This window comes from Salvelinus namaycush, chromosome 6, assembly GCF_016432855.1.
Source record: "Salvelinus namaycush isolate Seneca chromosome 6, SaNama_1.0, whole genome shotgun sequence".
Lineage (NCBI taxonomy): Eukaryota > Metazoa > Chordata > Actinopteri > Salmoniformes > Salmonidae > Salvelinus > Salvelinus namaycush.
In genome coordinates, this window is record NC_052312.1 from 15,753,477 (window position 1) to 15,775,555 (window position 22,079).

The 22,079-nt window shown below is 43.7% G+C and overlaps 1 protein-coding gene and 1 pseudogene across 1 annotated transcript; both read left to right on the forward strand.

Annotated features, from left to right (window-relative positions):
• Positions 1–3,494: 3,494 nt before the first annotated feature.
• On the forward strand, positions 3,495–10,691 carry LOC120049693 (annotated as a pseudogene).
• A 6,787-nt stretch (positions 10,692–17,478) lies between these two features.
• On the forward strand, positions 17,479–21,247 carry LOC120048972 (thyroid receptor-interacting protein 6-like). Its single transcript, XM_038995234.1, has 9 exons — positions 17,479–17,683; positions 17,986–18,119; positions 18,389–18,502; positions 18,707–19,231; positions 19,411–19,501; positions 19,656–19,825; positions 19,998–20,176; positions 20,849–20,969; positions 21,116–21,247. Exons 1-9 carry the CDS (start codon positions 17,479–17,481, stop codon positions 21,245–21,247), a joined length of 1,671 nt encoding a protein of 556 aa, XP_038851162.1.
• The last annotated feature ends 832 nt before the right edge of the window (positions 21,248–22,079 follow it).

Here is a 22,079-nt window from a genome sequence, read left to right on the forward strand (position 1 = left end):
GGCGGGGGGGCGATATGGGAGATACTCTCTCCCTGGCTTGCAAAACAACAACCGCCAAGACTGTTAGAAAAGCAGAGGACAGATGCGCAGGAACTGCCGAACACACACACACACACACACACACACACACACACACACACACACACACACACACCATATATGAATGCATCCTGCGAGGCGCACCAAGAAGAGGAGGAAAACGCCTGCGCAGGACATCCGTCAATAATAAGTGAAGCAGGAGACATGGGGAGGGGACGAGGGAGGGATGCAAGAGGGGGGGGGGGGACGACGACAAAGTGTCAAAGGTCAGCATTAACTTAAAAACAAGTGGAAAAGTGACCATATTAAGCACAGCCTTGGTTCACAAAGAGGTGCATGACATTACAACACACAGAGCTAATAGACGGGCTGCTTCAGTGCACCATGAACTTGCATTTCCTTCAGATCAAATAACTCTGACGGAACTGGAGGACCTTGAGCGAGTTTCAAGGCATCTGTCGGTCGGTCAAGACCAGAAGGAGATAAGAGTCAAGAGAGAGAGGCCCGCCCTTGCAGAAACAGCAGAGTCCACAGGGATGATGCGAACTGCAAACCTGAGATTTCAGTTTCTGTTGAATGTGTTTTTCTTTTTTATCGTTTTGTGGTTTTATAAGCAGTGAGAGAGGGTAGGTTTTCCACCATTTAAGGAAAACAAGCTTTGAATCTGTCGAGATGATGCAGATAATACTCCCTGATTCGTATTATTGAATCTCTGTAATAGGGTGTTAAAGTTATTATGCATGAAACAACAAATTCTATTTATTTAATGGGCTGTTGAAGCCAACCCAAATCAAATAGAAGAAAAATACTTCCCTTTAAAAGGAGACCAATATTAATCCCATTTTTCTGTCAGTGAAAAATTATTTTGTAGGAGTTGAAATATATGTGTACAAGCTGCAAACAACGACAAATCAGCCAATATGGCCATGTTTGGGTATAAACCCATAGTGTAAATGCGAGTCGGAAGCAGAGTGTTTTGCGAGGGGTGTTGAGTGCGTGTGGGTGTCCTTGTGCTTTTATTTGTTTTGATGGAGGCCAGATCAATTGTGTCTTATAAAAAAGGAACAAAAGAAAAAGATGAAAGAAAAACAACATTTAAGAAAACAGAGAAAAAGATGTAGCCTGGGTCTAAGATACTTCCAGGCATTGTGAGAGGAACGGAAGAGGGGGGCGGTTGAGGAAAAGTGAGAACATTACTAAACAGGTTCGCCAATGAGCGGAAGCCATTCAGTCTGTCCAGTTGGCAAGGCTCTGCTAGCTAATGGAGACTTCCCCTTGTTCACCCAATCTGTCAGTGTCCACTACTATGCCCATGTAAATGATAGGAGCTTTATAAAAACTTTAATTTGGAGGGTTGTGGTTATTGTAGTGTGTTATGGTTATCGTTCTGATACTGTATGTACAGACCGGTTGGGTGAAACCACCTCCGTACAGTAACATTGTGGTTATATAATCAAGGGCAAAGGTCAAGAATCTTACCAAATAAAACAAGACAGAGTTAAAGAGTACAATTTAAAGAACACTCTAAAATACTTAGCTTTTTTGATTATGCATATTTTTCATAATGCATTTGACAATGAATTCTTTCAAGTTTGACAATATTTCCTATTTTGCTTCTGGTTCTAAAGCACAAAAAATGCAATTCCGGGGAAACCCTTGATTGGGCTGTCGCTTTGTTGCTTGGGGAACTACTTTACTGCATACCTTAAAAGGCAAATGCGGATACTCAATCACCGACAGTCTAATTCAATAGCTGATGCAAAAGTGTTGACAACAAGCGCCTGAAACAATAACACAGATACATATAAACTGTGTCTTCCTGTGCTTGCCGAGCATTCTGGACATATAAGGGCAAGCTGTAAGCACTATCCTGATAGAGAAGGGTAGAGGTTGGGGAGGGAGGGGTGGTAGGGAACTCTGGGGGGGGGGGGTAGGAATTTTGTCTCGTTTAAATGGTGGTAGGAATTAGAAAAAAATAACAGAAAACCGGTGCCATGAAAAACAAAGCAAAACATATTGAAAAAGAGCTTCCTTTGAAGCACTGTCTGGGGACATAGGCGAGTGGGCGAGACAGAGAGCAAGCGAGAGAGATACAGTGCCTTCGGAAAGTATTCATACCCCTTGACTTTTTCCACATTTTGTTACGTTACATCCTTATTCTAAAATGTATTAAATAGTTTTTTTTCCCTCATCAGTCTACACACAATTCCTTTGACCTCATGGCTTGTTTTTTGCTCTGAAATGCACTTGCAACTGTGGGACGTTATATAGACAGGTGTGTGCCTTTCCAAATAATGTCCAATCAATTAAATTTACCACAGGTGGACTCCAATCAAGTTGTAGAAACATCTCAAAGATGATCAATGGAAGCATGATGCACCTGAGCTCAATTTCGAGTCTGATAGCAAAGGGTCTGAATATTTATGTAAATAAGGTATTTCTGCTTTCACTTTGTTTATAGGACATTGTGTGTAGATTGATGAGGAAAAACATATACTTAATCAATTTCAGAATAATATGTAACAAAATGTGAAAAAAGTTAAGGTGTTTGGATACTTTCCAAATGCACTGCATCTATATCTATCTATCTATCTATCTATCTATCTATCTATCTATCTATCTATCTATCTATCTATCTATCTATATTTTTTTTTTGCAAAGGCTTCTTTGCAACATGAAGAACATTGTTTGTCAATTGCAAATTCCTAGAAGCCTATCAGGTGCAGATGTAAGGCTAAGAATTTAATTTAGATTCTAAGAATCTGAATCGACTCACACGTTTTTGAAGTCGTTTTTTTTAGTAAGAGTGGGATGTCCTAAAGCAGGATCAGCTAACAAAATGGACATGTCCAAATATGTCTGACATGGGCTATGCATTGGGTCATAACTGATCAAAGACTGTGCCTGTGCCATGCAGTCTCTGCCATTACAGTCTGTGACAGCATGAGCAGTGCAGTTGAGGTAATCTCCATTTTGAAGTAGTACATTTTCATCTTCACAACTGGCTGATCCCTCTGTAATGTACAACATGCAGCACGTCATACCCCATTCTCCTACTTCAGGCATGTGCTCATGGTCCACCACGTTTTTTTTATTTACATTTTTTATTAATAATAAATCAATACAATCATGGTTCACCACGAAGTTCACGACCACTAGGCTAACGCACGTCACACATTTGAAAGGCTATGATGACGTAGCCAGCTGAAGGCCTGTGATAAAAGCAGGATCCATGAGAAAGTAGGTTACTAGACGAAAAAAATAAGTAGCTAACTTTAAAGAGCTACTTTTATTCTACACCGAATAACTCAGTTTAATTTCGCGTGCTTGTGTTCAACAAGTGTAGGCTATCCTTCATGTATAGCCCAAACAAACAAGTAAACAAACATATCATTACGGTAATTGTTGTAATTTAGCTGCATTATCTCGCATGTAGACGTCACCAATTTGATATCCCTAGCTAGGCGAAATTGACGCTGCAGCAACCAAAATTTGATTAAAACTGAAAAAGTGAATCATTTTCGAGACATAATTAGGTTAGCCTACAAACAAGCGTACACATGGTCTTTGCCTCAGCGTAATTTGACAAAGCAATAGTTTCTACATTTGATCGTGTATAAAGTTGCGGTGCAAGTAGGCTATAAGATGTAACATTGCTTGTACGTGATCTAGCCTCATTGTCGCTTCACTGAAATATCTTTCGTTTGTAAATGAGTATGAAGACGAGGAGACCGAATGCTTTGGGATTTTAAGAGGTAGGACAGCTTAATTCCAGCCTATTCGTCGTAGACTACGTCCCAATCGCAGTAGTCGTGTTATTGTTTTAATTGCGGACGTTTTGGTAGACTGGAATTACAACAATGTAAAGTTGCCATTGCTGCAACAATGTATCAACTCTAGCGCGCTCCAGCTCTCCAATTTACGTTTGACAGTTAGCTCAAATCAAAAGTGCGGTTATCATGATTAGGCAACTGATATCAAGTTGGTCAGTGGTAAGACTAAAACAAATTGCTTTTAATCACAGAATGGTAACGCCGCTGTGATAAATTATCCGGCCCAGTAATCCTCGGATTTGAGTGTGTGCTCAGCCGGATTTAGGTTTAAATCAGATCGGTGGGAGGGACAGCTACTCCATAACATATAGACCATGACTCCAGCCATTAACTTGTAGTTAACATAATGCAAACTACGTTATATATTTTATAGTTTATAAATATGAGGTGTAAAGTAGATTAATTATCACCATAGGGGCTGTCATGGTCAAAGTTTGGTGAAGAATGTCTTGTATCCTAATAAGATTGTAGGCCTAATTACAGTCCCATCCTTACAGCTGTACCCTACCAGTCAGTGGTTTTATTTTTTTCCACTGCCTTGTGTATTTTGTTATGAACCAGGTCCAGGTGCCTAAGCAGAGACATCATTACACAACATTTCCTCTCTTGTTTTTGTTGTTACAACGTAATTTGGGATCATTTAGAGTTGAGTGTAAACATCAGAGACAATAACTATTGTAGTGGATACAGACCCATGGGTAATAGTGGGATAAGTCATAGGTCTCGCACCTGTGGGATTTGTGTGCGTTTTTGAGTGTGTGTGTGTTGGCGCACTCTGTGGAACAGAGTGGTATACTACATAGCTAAATCAATGAGTTTGCCAGCTACCTTTGATAAACAACCAGAAATTACTATAGATTTTCTGCTTCATTAAAAAAGTAAATTGGACCCCCCAGGTGCAAATTTTGGCTTTTGCCCTAGTACTACACAGCTGATTCAAATAACCAACTCATCAAGCTTTGATTATTTGAATCAGCTGTGTATTGCTAGGGTAAAAAGAATAATGTGCTCCCAGGGCAACCCTGAATCAGGCTACACTCATTTCAAGTTTCTTTCCAAAGAATGCAGTGTTTTCTGAATATTTAGGCAAGTTAGCTGGCAAACTCATTGATCCTGCTTTGTAGAATACCCCTCTGGTGTCTTTGTTGGCTGGAATTCCCTTATGGTTGGGAATACACTATCAAACTGTATTTGTCACATGCGCCGAATACAACGTGTAGTGTAGACGTTACTGTGAAATGCTTACTTACAAGCCCTTAACCAACAGTGCAGTTTACCAAATAAACTAAAGTAAAAGGTAATACAATAACCAGTACTGAGTCAGTGTGCGGGGGTACAGGTTAGTTGAGGTAATCTGTACATGTAGGTAGGGGTGAAGTGACTATGCATAGATAATAAACAGCGAGTAGCAGCAGTGTACAAAACCAATGGGGGGGTGTCAATGTAATAGTCCGGTGGCCATTTATTAATTGTTAAGCATTCTTATGGCTTGGGGGTAGAAGCTGTTAAGGAGCCCTTATTGGTCCTAGACTTGGTGCTCTGGTACCGCTTGCTGTGCGGAAGCAGAGAAAACAGTATGACTTGGGTGACTGGAGTCTCTGACAATTTTATGGGCTTTCTTCTGACACTGGCTATTATATAGGTCCTAGATGGCAGGAAGCTTGCCCACAGTGATGTACTGGGCCGTATGCACTACCCTCTGCAGCGCCTTAGGGTCAGATGCCGAGCAGTTGCCATACCAGGCGGTGATGCAACCGGTCAGGATCTTCTTGCTTCTCAACTATAAGTCTATTGTTAAACCGCGTATGTGAGTTGACATAAGACATCCAGGTTGAAGCATCTCTGGGTTTACAGTGCTTACCTGTGACATAAATATGCAAACAGCAAGTGTGTTGGTGTGGCAGTTTAAAAAAATCTAATTGCCAAAATAGGACAGTGCAGCTGTTTTCTTTTTATTATAAGAACCGTATTAATACCAGTATGTAAGTGTTTTGTTATAGTTTTAAATTGTAACAGTTTAATCACGACAACCTCTTTTTCAGAACCCTGACATGTCTGGTCCTACCAGGCCGCCTCCGAAGACTCTGGGTAGCCCAGTGAGACCGGTTCCCCGGATGTCCCAATCTGGACCAGCCGTGTACAGACAGCTGCCCAAGAAGGTCTCCTCGGACACCCGGCCCAAGTATGTGGTTTATGACCAGAACGGAGGGGGAGGCGGAGGAGGAGGAATGGCCACTAGGTACATGCTTACTGGACCCACAGGTAAGAACAGTGGTGGGCCTTACATTAGGCTTGTGTGAAACTTTGCTATAATGAACTTGTGATGGACTATTGTGAAAATCAGAAGTCTGTTCTGTAGCTCAAGCCTTGGAGTAGAGCGTTGGACCTGACACACTACTGAGTACACCTACACCTTTGGTGATTAGCACTTGACGTAAATAAATGTTTGTCATGTGGTTAATGTTAAGTGTGTACCCTGTGGTTATTAAGTCTTGTTTGTAAATGTAAAGTGCACTGTTTTGTATGTGTTCTACAGCTGGGCCCATTCAGCACCACCAAGAGGACCCAGGGTTTCACCCTAAATCTAATGACCACTACTACCAACCACCTCCCCAAGGGCTCAAAGAGGACCAATCCTTGAACCCTCACATGGAACGCTACCAGCTTACGGTAGGTTGTAATTGCTTCTGTAGCCTGGAATTCCCACTGATTATTGGTCCATTTTTCCATGGTGTTTAGTGTAGTTTCTATGCAAAGATTTGTAGTAATGTAATTTTGTTATGAAGCCAGAAATTCCTCATTAATATTCAAATAAAAATGTATTGGGACAAAGGACAAACACATGTGCACATTTCTACATTTGCTCTACCTATCCATCTCCTTCTGTTGTTTCATTTTATAAAGGTACCCATCTTTATTATGTGATCCTGCTCAATTTTCTAAAGCACCGGGGACCTCCTGAGAAGCTGATTGGACACCACTCCAACAGTGATGCAGAGATTGACTCGCTCACCTGCATGCTGGCCGATCTGGACAGCCATCCGCAAAACAGAGCACAGGTAGGCTACCTGACTGACTACATGGGACTGTGCGTAATGCTTTAAAAATATATATTTATGGTCCCCTCTCATTCTTTCGCAGCTGTACGACAACGTGCCTTACAAAAAACACTTCTCAGGGGACCGCTACAAACTCTCAGCCCAGCCAGGAGAACCCTCTCAGGGCAGGCCGTCCACGGGATTCCCCCCTCACCCCCAACCCCAGTCCCAGTACCCTCCTGCACCCCCATACCCCAGCTATCCCCACCAGGGTCTCTAGTACTTCCCAGAGCCAGACGACACCGACGCCCAGGTCTCCAAACCCTACCCCCAGCCTGTTCCTGCCTCCTACACTACCGCCTCCACTCCTACTGGCCCGATGTTCAGTGTCCAGGTCAAAACAGCCCAAATTGTCACCTACTTCCAGACTGGTAGGCAAGCAAGCCGAACAGTCTTACACTCCTCCCCCACAACGCCAGCACGTGTTGTGGCCCCCGTCCCAGAATCAGACTGGCCCCCAGGGCTGGTACCCTCCACAACCCGCTTCCCAAGCCCAGGAGCTGCACTCTGAGAGGGGTTACAAGGAGAGTGCCGCAGGGTGTGGAGAGAGAGCTACCCAGTGCCCCATATCCAATAGAGGCCCAGAGACTCACCAATCAGGGTCAGGCTCAGCACCAAGCTCCGCCTGTCAGCCCAGTAAGGTGAGTGTCTGTGGAGTTCAAACATCTACTACTGTTTGTGGTGCCTCTTTTTTAAGGTAAACTATGATCCTTTTTGAATACGTATCTTCAGTCTCTTGGTTTCACTGACCTAAATGGGAAAGTAAAATCTCTGTTGATCTTTATGGAAAAAGTTAATATATTTGTCCAGCAGGGAACAGCAGCTCCGAGGCCAGAGGAGGAGTTGGACCAGCTCACTAAGAAGTTGGTGTATGACATGAATCATCCCCCTACAGAAGAATACTTTGGTACGTTCCACTTTCTTTCTAATAAAATTGTATGTCCTTTGTGTTGACTGGACTGTTATTTACATCTTAATTTCCCCTTGGGTGACACAGTTAATTTCATTACAACAATATGTCCCTCCCATTTGTCTCATCTCTTCTCCCCTTTCCATCCATACTACCAGGTTGCTGTGCACGTTGCGGTGACAACGTCCTTGGCAATGGCTGTATTGCCATGGAGCAGGTGTTCCACGTGGAGTGTTTCACTTGTCACCTGCCACGCTTGTCTCTGGGGGCAACCGTTCTACGCCCTGGACAAGCAGAGCTACTGCGAGAGCTGTTACGTTGTGAGTGGCTGTCACTGACTGTCCTCTTTCTGTATTGAGAAGTCTCTTCTTCCTCTCTTTTGTTCTACATTTCTTTTTAGCAGTATTCTCTCAATTCATCAGTTGATCTCGCCTTCTCTTTCGCTCTTTCTCGGCGTCTATCTCCATAACTATTGGCTTCTCTCTCACTCACACACTATTCTGTCTGAACCTGTGCTGCCCCTCTCCCTCCCCCTCAGAGTGTCCTAGAGCGCTGCTCCAAGTGCTCCAAGCCCATCCTGGACTGTATCCTGCGGTCCATGGGCAATGCCTACCACCCGCGCTGCTTCAACTGCGTGGTGTGTGGCTGCTGCCTGGAAGGTGTGCCCTTCACCGTGGACGCCACCTACCAGATCTACTGCATAGACGACTTCCACAGGTCAGCAACACGGATAGAACACACTCCTGATACTGACTGTATTTATTTATTTTTACTCCCAATTTCATGATATCCGATTGGTAGTTAGTCTTGTCCCATCGCTGCAATTCCTGTACGGACTCGGGAGAGGTGAAGGTCGAGAGCCATGCGTCCTCCAAAACACGACCCCGCTAAGACTCCCTGCTTCTTGACACACTGCTCACGTATCCCGGAAGCCCGCCGCACCAATGTGTCGGAAGAAACACCGTAGAACTGGCAACCGTGTCAGCGTGCATGCTCCCAGTCTGCCACTGGAGTCCGCTGGACCAATTGTGCGCCATCTTACGGGTCTCGAACCCGGGTCTGTAGTGTTGCCTCAAGCAGTGCCTTAGACCACTGCACCACTCAGGAGGCCACTGACTGTAAATTAGGCATGTAATCAAATAGAACACTAGCATAATAATCTGTCCAATAGACGCATGTCTAAAACTTACACTCGTAAAGTGTAATTCAGAGATTAATTCATCAATGGGAGACTTGATCAATTAAACTTTGAATTGCGCTTTGAGTTTAAGTTTTAGACATGAGTCTATTGGACAGATTATTATATCTGATTGTTAGTTTTCCACCCTCTGAACTCTGTTAGTGTTGACGCTGAAACTTCCAGCCTCCTGTCCCACACAGGAAGTTTGCCCCACGCTGCTCAGTGTGTGGCCAGGCCATCATGCCCGAGCCGGGCCAGGAGGAGACGGTCAGGATAGTGGCGCTGGACCGCAGCTTCCACGTCAACTGCTATGTGTGTGAGGTGAGTGGTCACTGTGTGTGTGTTAGTAGAATAGGTCACTCAAGTTGAGTGATGTTTACAGTTTGGCAGGCCATCACGTCAAATGTTTACAGCCCAATCAGTTGATCCCAATCCAGTGTTCCTGGATTGACTCTGTGTGTGTTTTCTCTGTCCCCTCCAGGAGTGTGGTCTGCTCCTGTCGTCTGAGGGTGAGATGCGAGGCTGTTACCCCTTGGATGGTCACATCCTATGTAAGGGCTGCCGCACCCGGCACAGATCCTCTCACCCAAAATCTCCACTGACTGATAACCAACTAGGAAGTCACCTCTGACCTTTAACCAATGACCCCTCAACCCTTCCATTACTTTAATCTGCTCTGCGGTAGAAGTTGCCCAAAGTAATAGATCTGGAATCAGTTCTACCCCTCTGACTCATAATCTTAACCACAAGGGGAAAATGTTATCCTGACTGTGTCTAAGGGCAACTTCACCCCCCTTCACTTTCATCCTCTCATAGCCTTTCTTTATTCTTCAAATGCCCAAAGCTGAGGAATCAGTAGTAGTAGGCCTACTATTGAACCTCAAACTGACAGTCTTCAATATGAAGTCATTATTTTATTTCACTTGACCAGGTTTATTTGTACAGGTTCAAGACAGGGTATTGAAACATGGCTTGACAAATAGTTCGACCCCTTTCCTTATCCTCTGCTTTACACCATCACCTATCCTCTACATTCTCTAGCCCTGCTCCCTTTCCACTACACCCTACCCATCAGTCCCATACCAGTACTGTATAGGTCCCCTGACCTGCAGGCAGCAGGGGCTGCACTACCCCAAACCCTTGACTGCACCACTGCTCATCTCACACACTATCCTGCATGTTGCACACTATAGCTGTGTTTGAATACTCATACTTAACCATACTATTTGGGACGTGAATTGTCTATATAGTATGCTTATTGGTCGTTGTATGGATATAGTTAGTATGCCAAACGTGACTAAATACTCAATGGTATCTTGCACCAAAATAAGAAGTATACATGCAGAGGACACGGTGTCTGTACTTTAAGGCCCATAATGCAGTTCTTCATGAAATGGGCGTGGCTTCACATCGTTTTCAGATTTGAAGAAAATTGCAAATTGAAAATATGCAGCTGAAGTACAATGACAGCGGATACAAATTCATTGCTGTAACTAATTATGAATAATGTTAAGAAAATGTTGATCAATATAATTACTTTTTAAATAGTTACCTTACACGTTATATTGGCCGACAATTTGTTAGCTACGCTGGCCCACATAGCATATGGGCATCAGGTAGCCTAGTGGTTAGTGTTGGGCCAATAACCGAAAGGTTGCTGGATCGAATCCCCGAGCTGACAATGTAAAAATCTGTCTGTCTGCACCTGAACAAGGCAGGTAACCCACTGTTCCCCTGTAGGCCATCATTGTAAATAATAATTTGTTCTTATCTGACTTGCCTAGTTAAATTGAAAAATTTCCATTACAGCAGTATATTCAGGCGGTATGTTAGCTAGGTTACTTATACAGTCGTTGCCTACTAAAACATAAAACTTGCCAGTATGTTAACTATAGGCTAACTACCCAACGTTTATTGACTTGATTATTCCCGTCATTCTTAGCTTAGCTAAATGGGCGCTTTCTTAATTTCTCTCGTCTGAGTGTACCAGAGCGCAGAATAATGAATTTACTAGCGCTCAACACCCGTTGAATATGGCCAGTGTTAGTAAACGTCAGCAAAAAAACGTACTTAAATTGTTGCCAGCAGCACAGTTAGTCACTAACGCTCTGGATAATGTCATATATACATATATTCATATACCTAGCTCATATATCAAGCACATATATTAAGCATTAATTAGGAGGCTTTAGGGTTCTAGAGCCTGCTTGTGACCATAGGATTAAAAGCTTGCACAACACACCCCATGACAAGGCACAAGACTGATCTTGCACAACACAAGGTTCCCCATTGACACAATGGTTCTTCAGTGTCTCAAGGATGCTAGAGCGCCAAAACTAAACCGCCTGACTTAAGTAATTGCTCACATCCCTCTAATCAGGAAACCCCCTAGCCCCAGATAGTAACGGCCAGTCACAGTTCCCCTTATCTCATGACTCCTGGACACACACAAATATTTCATCTCGCACGAACACACACACCTCACTCCCATCTCTACTGGTCGGGTGCCAAGAGCAGAGGACTCTGCTGTGCACCAATGGGGCTACTGCTAAGGCCAGAGCAGACCCGCCTCCAACTCTTCAGGACCAGTCAGAAGACCGACACGAAGAGATTCTACCTACATTGTTCCATGTATAAAATCTGCTGTAATCTTTGTTTAGGACCCTTTTTCAGCTGACTCCTTAAGAGCCATATGAATAGGTCCGTGTCACGTTAAACTACAGGACAAGATATCTTTGACTCAATAAACCTGCCTTTTGCTACAACTGAAATCCACTCTGTCCAGTGTCCATGATTTGGTCTCACTCTCCAGTAAATGAAACACCAACAATAACATGAACACTGCATAATCAGATCTGCTAGGGCGAGTAAATGGTCAGTGGTCTCATTTGTCTGGAAGTAGCCAACATTAGCTTGGGTGCTTCAGTGCCGTTGTAAGGGTCAGAACGCTGAAATAAACCTTACTCCTCTGCCCGAGCGTCCAGTGTGCGCTCCGAGAGCGCAATGCTCTGAATTTACGAGCGCAGGCTGGCACTCCAGATTGAGTTTAAGAACACACCCGAAGTCGTAAAATGTCTAACTAGTCATTTACGCTAACTAGCTAGTAAGAGGTTGTATATTAACATTCACAACTTCCGGTAGAAAGGCGAAGAGCTAGTACCCTCAACTGTAAGGATCCTATTTCGTTTACAGTATACTGAAATTAACTAATCGTTTGTAGTACTCATTAAGTATGTACTATACAGTATGTTAGTATGGGTATTTCGAACACAGATCATGTCTCATACACACGATCCTGCATATGTTGCACACTGTCTCACACACTATCCTGCCAGACACAGGTGGGACATGAAAGGAGCTCTGTGGAGGATGATAAGTAGGTACATTAGGTGATATTGAGGAAGAGCAGGATAATGATGAGGAATACAATGTCTTCCTTGCTGTGGGGTAACTGACCAGTCCAGATAATGGAACATATATATTTTGTATTCTACTAAAGTCAATAACCGTGCTGAACTGCCTCATAAACAAAGTTCACATATGCAAGGTATTTCTGTGACTGAGTTTATATTGCAGGTGGTTTTGGTTGTGGAGTGAATGTGTTTGGAGACCTTTCATTTGAGAGCAAGTGGGTGTAGTCAGTGTGTTGTGCAGTGAATAAGAATAGAGTTTTTAGAAAGTAGACGGAAAGCAAGATTGGTTACAGAGAACATGATCAGTAAAGTCAATGCTTTGATCTCATTGGATGTTAATACAGTATTTTATTTTTTTAAATTCAACCTTTTTTATAACTAGGCAAGTCGGTTTAGAACAAATTCTTATTTACAATGACGGCCTACCCCAGCCGAACCGGACAACGCCGGGCCAATTGTGCGCCGCCCTATGGGACTCCCGATCATGGCCGGATCTGATACAGCCTGAAATCGAACCAGGGACTGTAGTGACGCCTCATGCAGTGCCTTAGACCGCTGCGCCACTCGGAAGCCCTTATGCACTGTAGCCTGTCATATAATGGTATCTGGCACCACATGTCAGAACATAACATCAATATTGTTTTCCCCAGGACAACGTTTTGTATAATGATAATTGGTACTGCATTTCAGAGAGTATCTTACTTGTATACCAGTCCAAACCCCCTCTTTTAAAATGTGAATGTGCTTTTCAGATGTTTTTCCTTTTTAAAATTTGGGTTGATTTGATATGTTACAATGAAGATGAATAAGGTGCAATGAGGTATGCTTGCCGTTGTCTTAAAAACCTCTTAAGGCTCCAACCCTTTTTTTCAATTTTCGCCTAAAATGACATACCCAAATCTAACTGCCTGTAGCAAGGATATGCATATTCTTGATACAATTCACTTGGAGGTTAATGAGAAACCGGCATCTCCATGCTGGCCACTTGGGCTGAGAACATCCTCTTGTGTTCATTATGGGTTTTTGTTTAAGTTTAGCCTTAGGACTTTGATTTGTGTTGCTAATCCCTGCCCTCATAGCACTATCGACCATGTTTAAGTAACTCTGCGACATTGGAATTATTCACACATTGTGTTGATGTAATTTGTCCTTAAGATTCTTCGTCCCGCTGTCTTCATTTTGTAACGTAAAAACTGGTAGTATGATTTGACGATTTTGAAGCTTCTCTTCCAAGTACATGACCCTTAAAATAACAATTGTTTCATTTGTCCAGAATCATGTTTTGTTTCAGTATTTGATTCTTCTCAGAGTATTGGTCATTGAGCACAATGATACGAAGGTCCCTGTGTTGAGCCCTGTGAGTTGCATTTTCCACTTTTTATTTATTTCAACTCATGTTGTACTGCTATTGTCACAAAGACAATGTTTACCTGTGATATTGAGGTTAAGGGTCATCACTGTTTTCACTGTGTGTAATTGTTTTATGTTCCACAGCGTCGTACAGATAAGTGCAGAATAATCTCATTTGTCCATGAGCGGAATAGACTGGAGCAGGTGTTTGTACAATTTGACTCGAGTTTGAAGTAGGTGTGTGTGAATTATTAGCTTTCTTCTCTAATGCTGATTGTAGTATGTGATCAATTCAATAAGCCATCCTTTTTTCCAGCAAACTATGCCATGTGTACAGTTGAAGTTGGAAGTTTACATACACTTAGGTTGAAGTCATTAAAACTCGTTTTCAACCACTCCACACATTTCTTGTTAACAAACTATAGTTTTGGCAAGTCGGTTAGGACATCTACTTTGTGCATGACACAAGTTATTTTTCCAACAATTGTTTACAGACAGATTATTTCACTTATAACTCACTGTATCACAATTCCAGTGGGTCAGAAGATTACAAACACTAAGTTGACTGCCTTCAAACAGCTTGGAAAATTCCAGAAAATGATGTCATGGCTTTAGAAGCTTCGGATAGGCTAATTTACATTATTTCAATCAATTGGAGGTGTACCTGTATTGTACATGTATTTCAAGGCCTACCTTCAAACTCAGTGTCTCTTTGCTTGACATCATGGGAAAATCAAAAGAAATCAGCCAAGACCTCCACAAGGCTGGTTCATCCTTGGGAGCAATTTCCAAACGCCTGAAGGTACCACGTTCATCTGTACAAACAATAGCACGCAAGTATAAACGCCATGAGACCATGCAGCCGTCATACCGCTCAGGAAGGAGACACGTTCTGTCTCCTAGAGATGAACGTACTTTGGTGCGAAAAGTGCAAATCAATCCCAGAACAGCAGCAAATGACCTTGTGAAGATGCTGGAGGAAACGGGTACAAAAGTATATCCACAGTAAAACGAGTCCTATATCAACATAACCTGAATGGCTGCTCTGCAAGGAAGAAGCCACTGCTCCAAAACCGCCATTAAAAAAGCCAGACTACGGATTGCAATTGCACATGGGGACAAAGATTGTACTTTTTGGAGAAATGTCCTCTGGTCTGATGAAACAAAATTAGAACTGTTTGGCCATAATGACCATCGTTATATTTGGAGGAAAATGGGGGACGCTTGCAAGCCGAAGAACACCATCCCAACCGTGAAGCATGGGGGTGGCACTATCATGTTGTGGGGGTGCTTTGCTGCAGGTGGGACTGGTACACTTCACAAAATAGATGACATCATGAGGATGGAAAATTATGTGGATATATTGAAGCAACATCTCAAGACATCATTAGCATTGGGTCTTCCAAATGGACAATAACCCCAAGCATACTTCCAAAGATGTGGCAAAATGGCTTAAGGACAACAAAGTCAAGGTATTGGAGTGGCCATCACAAAGCTCTGACCTCAGTCCTATAGAAAATTTGTGGGCAGAACTGAAAAAGTGTGTGTGAGCAAGGAGGCCTACAAACCTGACTCAGTTACACCAGCTCTGTCAGGAGGAGTGGGCCAAAATTCACCCAATTTATTGTGGGAAGCTGGTGGAAGGCTACCCGAAACGTTTGGTCCTGTGTGGCTCAGTTGGTAGAGCATGGCGCTTGCAACGCCAGGGTTGTGGGTTAAATTCCCACGGGGGGACCAGGGTTCAATTCCCACGGGGGGGACCAGGATGAATATGTATGAACTTTCCAATTTGTAAGTCGCTCTGGATAAGAGCGTCTGCTAAATGACTTAAATGTAATGTAAATGTAAATGTTTGACCCAAGTTAACCAATTTAAAGGCAATGCTACCAAATACTAATTGAGTGTACTGTATGTAAACTTATGACCCACTGGGAATGTGATGAAAGAGTTAAAAGCTGAAATAAATCATTCTCTCTACTATTATTCTGCACGTTTCACATTCTTAAAATAAAGTGGTGATCCTAACTGACCTAAGATGGGGAATTTTTACTTGGATTAAATGTCAGGAATTGTGAAAAACTGAATTTAAATGTATTTGGCCAAGGTGTATGTAAATGTCCGACTTCAACTGTATGTCTTTTGATAGACTGCTGTACTCGACCCTAACCTTTAACCTGTTCAGTATTATTTCACATGACAACCTATGAGAAAGTGACATACTTAGAACATTAAGTTTATTTGATGTTTGATGTCAGTCATACACCAACATTCCAGACCGTAATGAATGCAAAAAATTAAGTAGCTATCATTTTACAGTACATGTGTGACATTGTAAGAAATATGTCTTTAAATGATCTAACATGAAGAAGAGGGGCTGCTTGGTGATGGTGAGGAGGTTCCGGCATCCTGCCTTGCGTTCCCGTTGGGTGAAGGGTAGCTGGTGCACCACCTCCGACCTCACCCCGAGTGCCTCCTCAAGGTCCGATAATACCTCGTTCTCCCCCGCGGCTGTGGTCATCAGGTCCAACATCTTCAGCAGGAGGGGTCCTATAGGGAATTAATGGAGTAGAAAACAATAGAATAAAATACAACTACAGAAACAGAGCTACCTGACAGGTACCATGGAATTTGAACTTCTTTGTTAACACAAGGGTTTTCATGGGACTACTTCTGTCAGTTGTTCAAGGACAAAAACATTTTCAGAAGCTTCATCAAATCATTTAACAAGTAGAAGTTATGGTCATTTAATCTGACCAGTCATGTTGAAATTGTGTAACTTTTGAGTTGCCAATATTACAGAATATCTTTCAAGAATGAATAAAAACACTATGCACATTTACCCTGTTTATACCTGGTTCTTACATGCGTCCTTTTTTGTTGTGGGACCAGCCATAGATCTCGCACCTGTGGGATTGTGCGCGAGTTTTGTTTTTTGAGTGTGTGTACGCTATGTGGAACATAGTGGTATACTACTTAGCTGGATCAATGAGTTAGCCAGCCAAATGTAATGAACATCCAGAAATAACTATTGATTTCTTGGTTCATTAAGGAAGTTAAACTTTGATGTGTTTTTCCGGTTGCTGAGTCAACTAGACCAGGGTTTCCCAAACTCAGTCAAGGCCGGGTGCATGTTTTGGCTTTTGCCCTAGCACTACACAGCTGATTCAAATAACCAACTCATCAAGCTTTGATTATTTGAATCAGCTGTGTATTGCTAAGGAAAAAATAACAACGTGCTCCCAGGGCAACCCTGAATCAGGACACGCGCATTTTAAGTTTCTTTCCCGAAGAATATAGTTCTTTCTGAATAATTATTCAAGGTAGCTGGCTAACTCATTGATCCTGCTTTGTGGTATACCCCTCTTGTGTCTTTGTCTGCTGGAATTCCCTTATGGTTGGTAATGGTATTTTCTTGCTTCTTCTCAACTATAAGACTATTGTTAATCTGCGTATGTGAGTTGACACAGGAAATCCAGGTTGAAGTATCATTGGGTTTCCAGTGCTTACCTGTGACCTAAATATGCCAAAATAAGACGGTACAGCAGTTTTTTTTTTTTATATAAATTTTTTTATATGATAAACTTAATTCCAACAAACTATAAAACACTTGCTTAACAGTTTAATCACGACAACTTTTTTTTTTCAGAACCCTGACATGTCTGGTCCTACCTGGCCGCCCCCGAAAACTCCGGGTAGCCCAGAGAGACCCGTCCCCCAGATGTCCGACTCTGGACTAGCCGTGTACAGACAGCCGCCCAAGAAGGTCTCCTCGGACACCCGGCCCAAGTATGTGGTCTATGACCAGAACAGGAGAGGAGGAGGAGAAATGGCCAGTAGGTACATGGCTACCGGTCCCACAGGTAAGAACATGGTGATGGGCCTTCTATTACACTGGGCTTGTCTTGTGTGAAACCTTGCTATAATGAACTTGTGATGGACTATTGTGAAAATCAGAAGTCCGTTCTGTAGCTCAAGCCTTGGAGTAGAGCGTTGGACCTGACACTACTGAGTACACCTACACCTTTGGTGATTAGCACTTGATGTAAATAAACGTTTTGATGTAAATAAATGTTTGTCATGTGGTTAATGTTAAGTGTGTACACTGTGGTTATTAAGTCTTGTTTGTAAATGTAAAGTGCACTGTTTTGTATGTGTTCTACAGCTGGGCCCATTCAGCACCACCAAGAGGACCCAGGGTTTCACCCTAAATCTAATGACCACTACTACCAACCACCTCCCCAAGGGCTCAAAGAAGACCAATCCTGGAACCCTCACATGGACCGCTACCAGCTGATGGTATGTTGTAATTGCTTCTGTAGCCTAGAATTCCCACTGACTATTGGTCCATTTCTCCATGGTGTTTAGTGTAGTTTCTAGGCAAAGATGTAATATTGTTATGAAGCCATAAATTGCTCATAATATCCAATATTCAAATAAATGTATGGGGGAAAAGGACAAACACATTTGCACATTAATTCAATTTTTTTATACCTATCCATCTCTTTCTGTGTTGACATTTTATCAAGGCACCCTTTATTGTGAAATCCTGCTAATTTTTTTTTAAGCACCGTGCACCTCCTGAGAAGCCGATTAGAAACCTCTCCAACATCGATGCAGAGATTGACTCGCTCACCTGCATGCTGGCTGATATGGACAGCTATTCACTAAACAGCACACAGGTAGGCTACCTGACTGACTACATGGGACTGAGGAATAAAGGATTCTTTTGAGACTTAATACAGGAACATAAGACTTTGTTTACACTTTCAGACATATGAAAGCAGTATCACTGGTTCCTCTGGATATTTAGGCCTTGGTGGTTTGTTACATTGTAAGTAATGGATATAAAAATATATTTATGGTCCCTTTTCATTCTTTTGCAGCTGTACGACAACGTGCTTTACAACAAACCCTCTGCCCAGCCAGGAGCCCCATTTCAGGGAGAGCTGTCTATGGGTTTCCCACCTCAGTCCACGGACGATCCTACACCCCTAAACCCCAGTGATCCCCACCAGGGTCTCCAGTACTTCCCCCAGCCAGACGACACCGACGCCCAGGTCTCCAAACCCTACCCCCAGCCTGTCCCTGCCTCCTTCACTAACTCCGCCATCGCTACTGGCCCGAGGTTCAGTGTCCAGGTCAAAACAGCCCAGCCTGTCACCTACTCCCAGACTGGTAGGCAAGCTGAGCAGGGTTACACCCCTCCCCCACACAGCCAGCACACGTTGCGGACCCTGCCCCAGAATCTCGCTTCCCAAGCCCAGGCACTGGACTCTGACGGGAGCTACAAGGGGAGTGCTGCCGGGTCTGGCGTGAGAGCCTCCCAGAGTCCCACTCCCAAAAGAGGCCCAGAGACTCACCAATCAGGGGCAAGCTCAGAACTAGGCTCCGCCTATCAGCCCAGTAAGGTGAGTGTCTGGAGTTCAAACATCTACTCCTGTTTGTGGTGCCTCTAAGGTAAACTATGGTCCTTTTTGAATATTTGTATCGCCAGTCTCTTGGTTTCACTGATCTAAATGGGGAAAGTAAAATCTCTATGCTGATTTTATTTATTTTCCTGGGAAATGTTCATCTATTTGTCCAGCAGGGGACAGCGTCTCTGAGACAAGAGGAGTTGGACGGGCTCACAAAGAAGTTGGTGTATGACATGAATCATCCCCCTACAGAGAAGTACGTTGGTATGTTCCACTTTCTTTCTAATGAAATGGTGTCCTTTGTAAATAACAGTCCAGTCAACACATCTTAATTTCCCCTTGGGTGACACCGTTAATTTCATTTCAACAATATGTCCCTCCTATTTGTCTCTTCTCCCATTTCCCTCCATACTACCAGGTCGCTGTGCACGTTGCGGTGGCAACGTCGTTGGTGACGTTAGCGGCGGTATCGCCATGGAGCAGGTGTTCCACGTGGAGTGTTTCACTTGCGTCACCTGCCATGTCCCTTTCCGGGGGCAACAGTACTACGACCTGGACAAGCAGAGCTACTGCAAGAGCTGTTACATTGTGAGTGGCTGTCACTGACTGTCCTCTTTCTGTATTGAGAAGTCTCTTCTCCCTCTTTTGTTCTACGTTTCTCTATATTCATCAGTTGCTTTCTTTCTCTGTATCTATTGGATTCTCTCACTCACACACTATTCTGTCTGAACCTGCGCTGCCCCTCTCCCTCCCCCATCAGAGTGTCCTAGAGCGCTGCTCCATGTGCTCCAAGCCCATCCTGGACCGTATCCTGCGGTCCATGGGCAATGCCTACCACCCGCGCTGCTTCAACTGCGTGGTGTGTGGCTGCTGCCTGGACGGCGTGCCCTTCACCGTGGACGCCACCTACCAGATTTACTGCCCAGACGACTTCCACAGGTCAGCAACATGGATAGGACACTTACTCGGCGCCAGATACTGACTACTTATATCATTTTTTTTTAACCAAATTTCATGATATCCAATTGGTAGTTTTGTCCCATCGCTGCAACTCCCGTACGGACTCGCGAGAGGCGACTGTCGAGAGCCGTGCGTCCTCAATCGCAACCCGCCAAGCCGCACTGCTTCTTGACTCACTGCTCATGTGACCCTGAAGCAAGCCGCACCAATGTGTCAGAGGAGACACTGTAGAACTGGCGAGGGTGTTGGCGTGTATGCTCCCGGTCTGCCACAGAAGTCGTTAGAGCGCGATGGGATAAGGACATCCCGGCCAGACAAACCCTCCCCTAACCCGGATGACGCTGGGCCAATTGTGCACCGCCTCATGGATCTCGAACCCGGGGCTGTAGTGACGTCTAAAGCAGTGCCTTAGACTGCTGCGTTACTCGGGAGGCCACTGACTGTACTTTAGGCATGCAATCAACTGATGTCTAAAACTTAACCTCAAAGTGTAATTCCAAGTTTAATTGATCGATCTCTGAATTACACTTTACGAGTTTAAGTTTTAGACATGGGTCTATTGGACAGATTATTATATCTGATTGTTATTTTTCCACCCTCTGAGCTCTGTTAGCATTGACGCTGGTACTTCCTGCTTTCTGTCCCACACAGGAAGTTTGCCCCTCGCTGCTCAGTGTGTGGCCAGGCCATCATGCCCGAGCCGGGCCAGGAGGAGACTGTCAGTATAGTGGCGCTGGGCCGCAACTTCCACGTCAACTGCTATGTATGTGAGGTGAGTGGTCACTGTGTTAGTAAAACGGTCACTCAAGTTGAATGATATTTACAGTTTGGCAGGCCATGTTAAATGTTCACAGCCCCCTCAGTTGAACCTAATCCAGTGTTCCTGGATTGACCCTGTGTGATTTCTGTCTCCTCCAGGAGTGTGGTCTGCTCCTGTCCTCTGAGGATGAGGAGCGAGGCTGTTACCCCCTGGATGGTCACATCCTCTGTAAGGGCTGCAGTGCCCAGCACATCCAGAACCCCTCTGCCAAAATCTCCACTGACTGCTAACCAACTAGGGGAAATCACCTCTTACCTTTAACCGATGACCCGTCAACGCTTTCATTACTTTAACCTGCTCTGGGGTAAAAGTTGCCCTAATGAACAGATCTGGGATCATTTCTACCCCCTCAAGACCTGTCTTGAGATCAGTCTTGAAGGTCAACTTTATCCTCATAGCCGTTCTTTATTCTTCAGATGCCCAAAGCTGAGGAATTGGTAGTAGGCCTACTATTGAACCTCAACCTGACAGTCTTCAATATGAAGACATTATTTAATTTTACTTAATATCACTTGACAAGGTATATTGGTACAGGGTATTGAAACGTGGATGGACATAAGTTCAACCCGTATTCCTTATCTTCTGCTTTACACTATCCTCTACCCCTATTCCCTTTCCACTAACCTTTCCACTCCACCTACTTCCCCTCAGTCCCATACGAGTACTGTATAGAGCCCCTGACCTGCAGGCAGCAGGGGCTGCACCACTGCTTGTTTCACACACTATCCTGCCCAACAAAGGTGGGACATGGAAGGAGCTCTATGGAAAATAATGATTGATATATAGACAATGTGGAGGATGATGAGAAGGAAAATGAGGTGATATTGAAGAGGATAATGATGAGAAATACAAAGTCTTCCTGGCTGTGAGGTAACTGACCAGTCCAGATAATTGAAAATATATGGAGACCAAGTAGGTGTAGTCAATGTTGTGCAGTGAATAGTTTTTAGAAAGTAGATGGAAAGAAAGATTGGGTAGAGAACGAGTTCAGTAAAGTCAATGCTTTTATCTTATTGGATGTTAATACAGTATTTAGGCTGTCTTATAATATCTTGCACCACA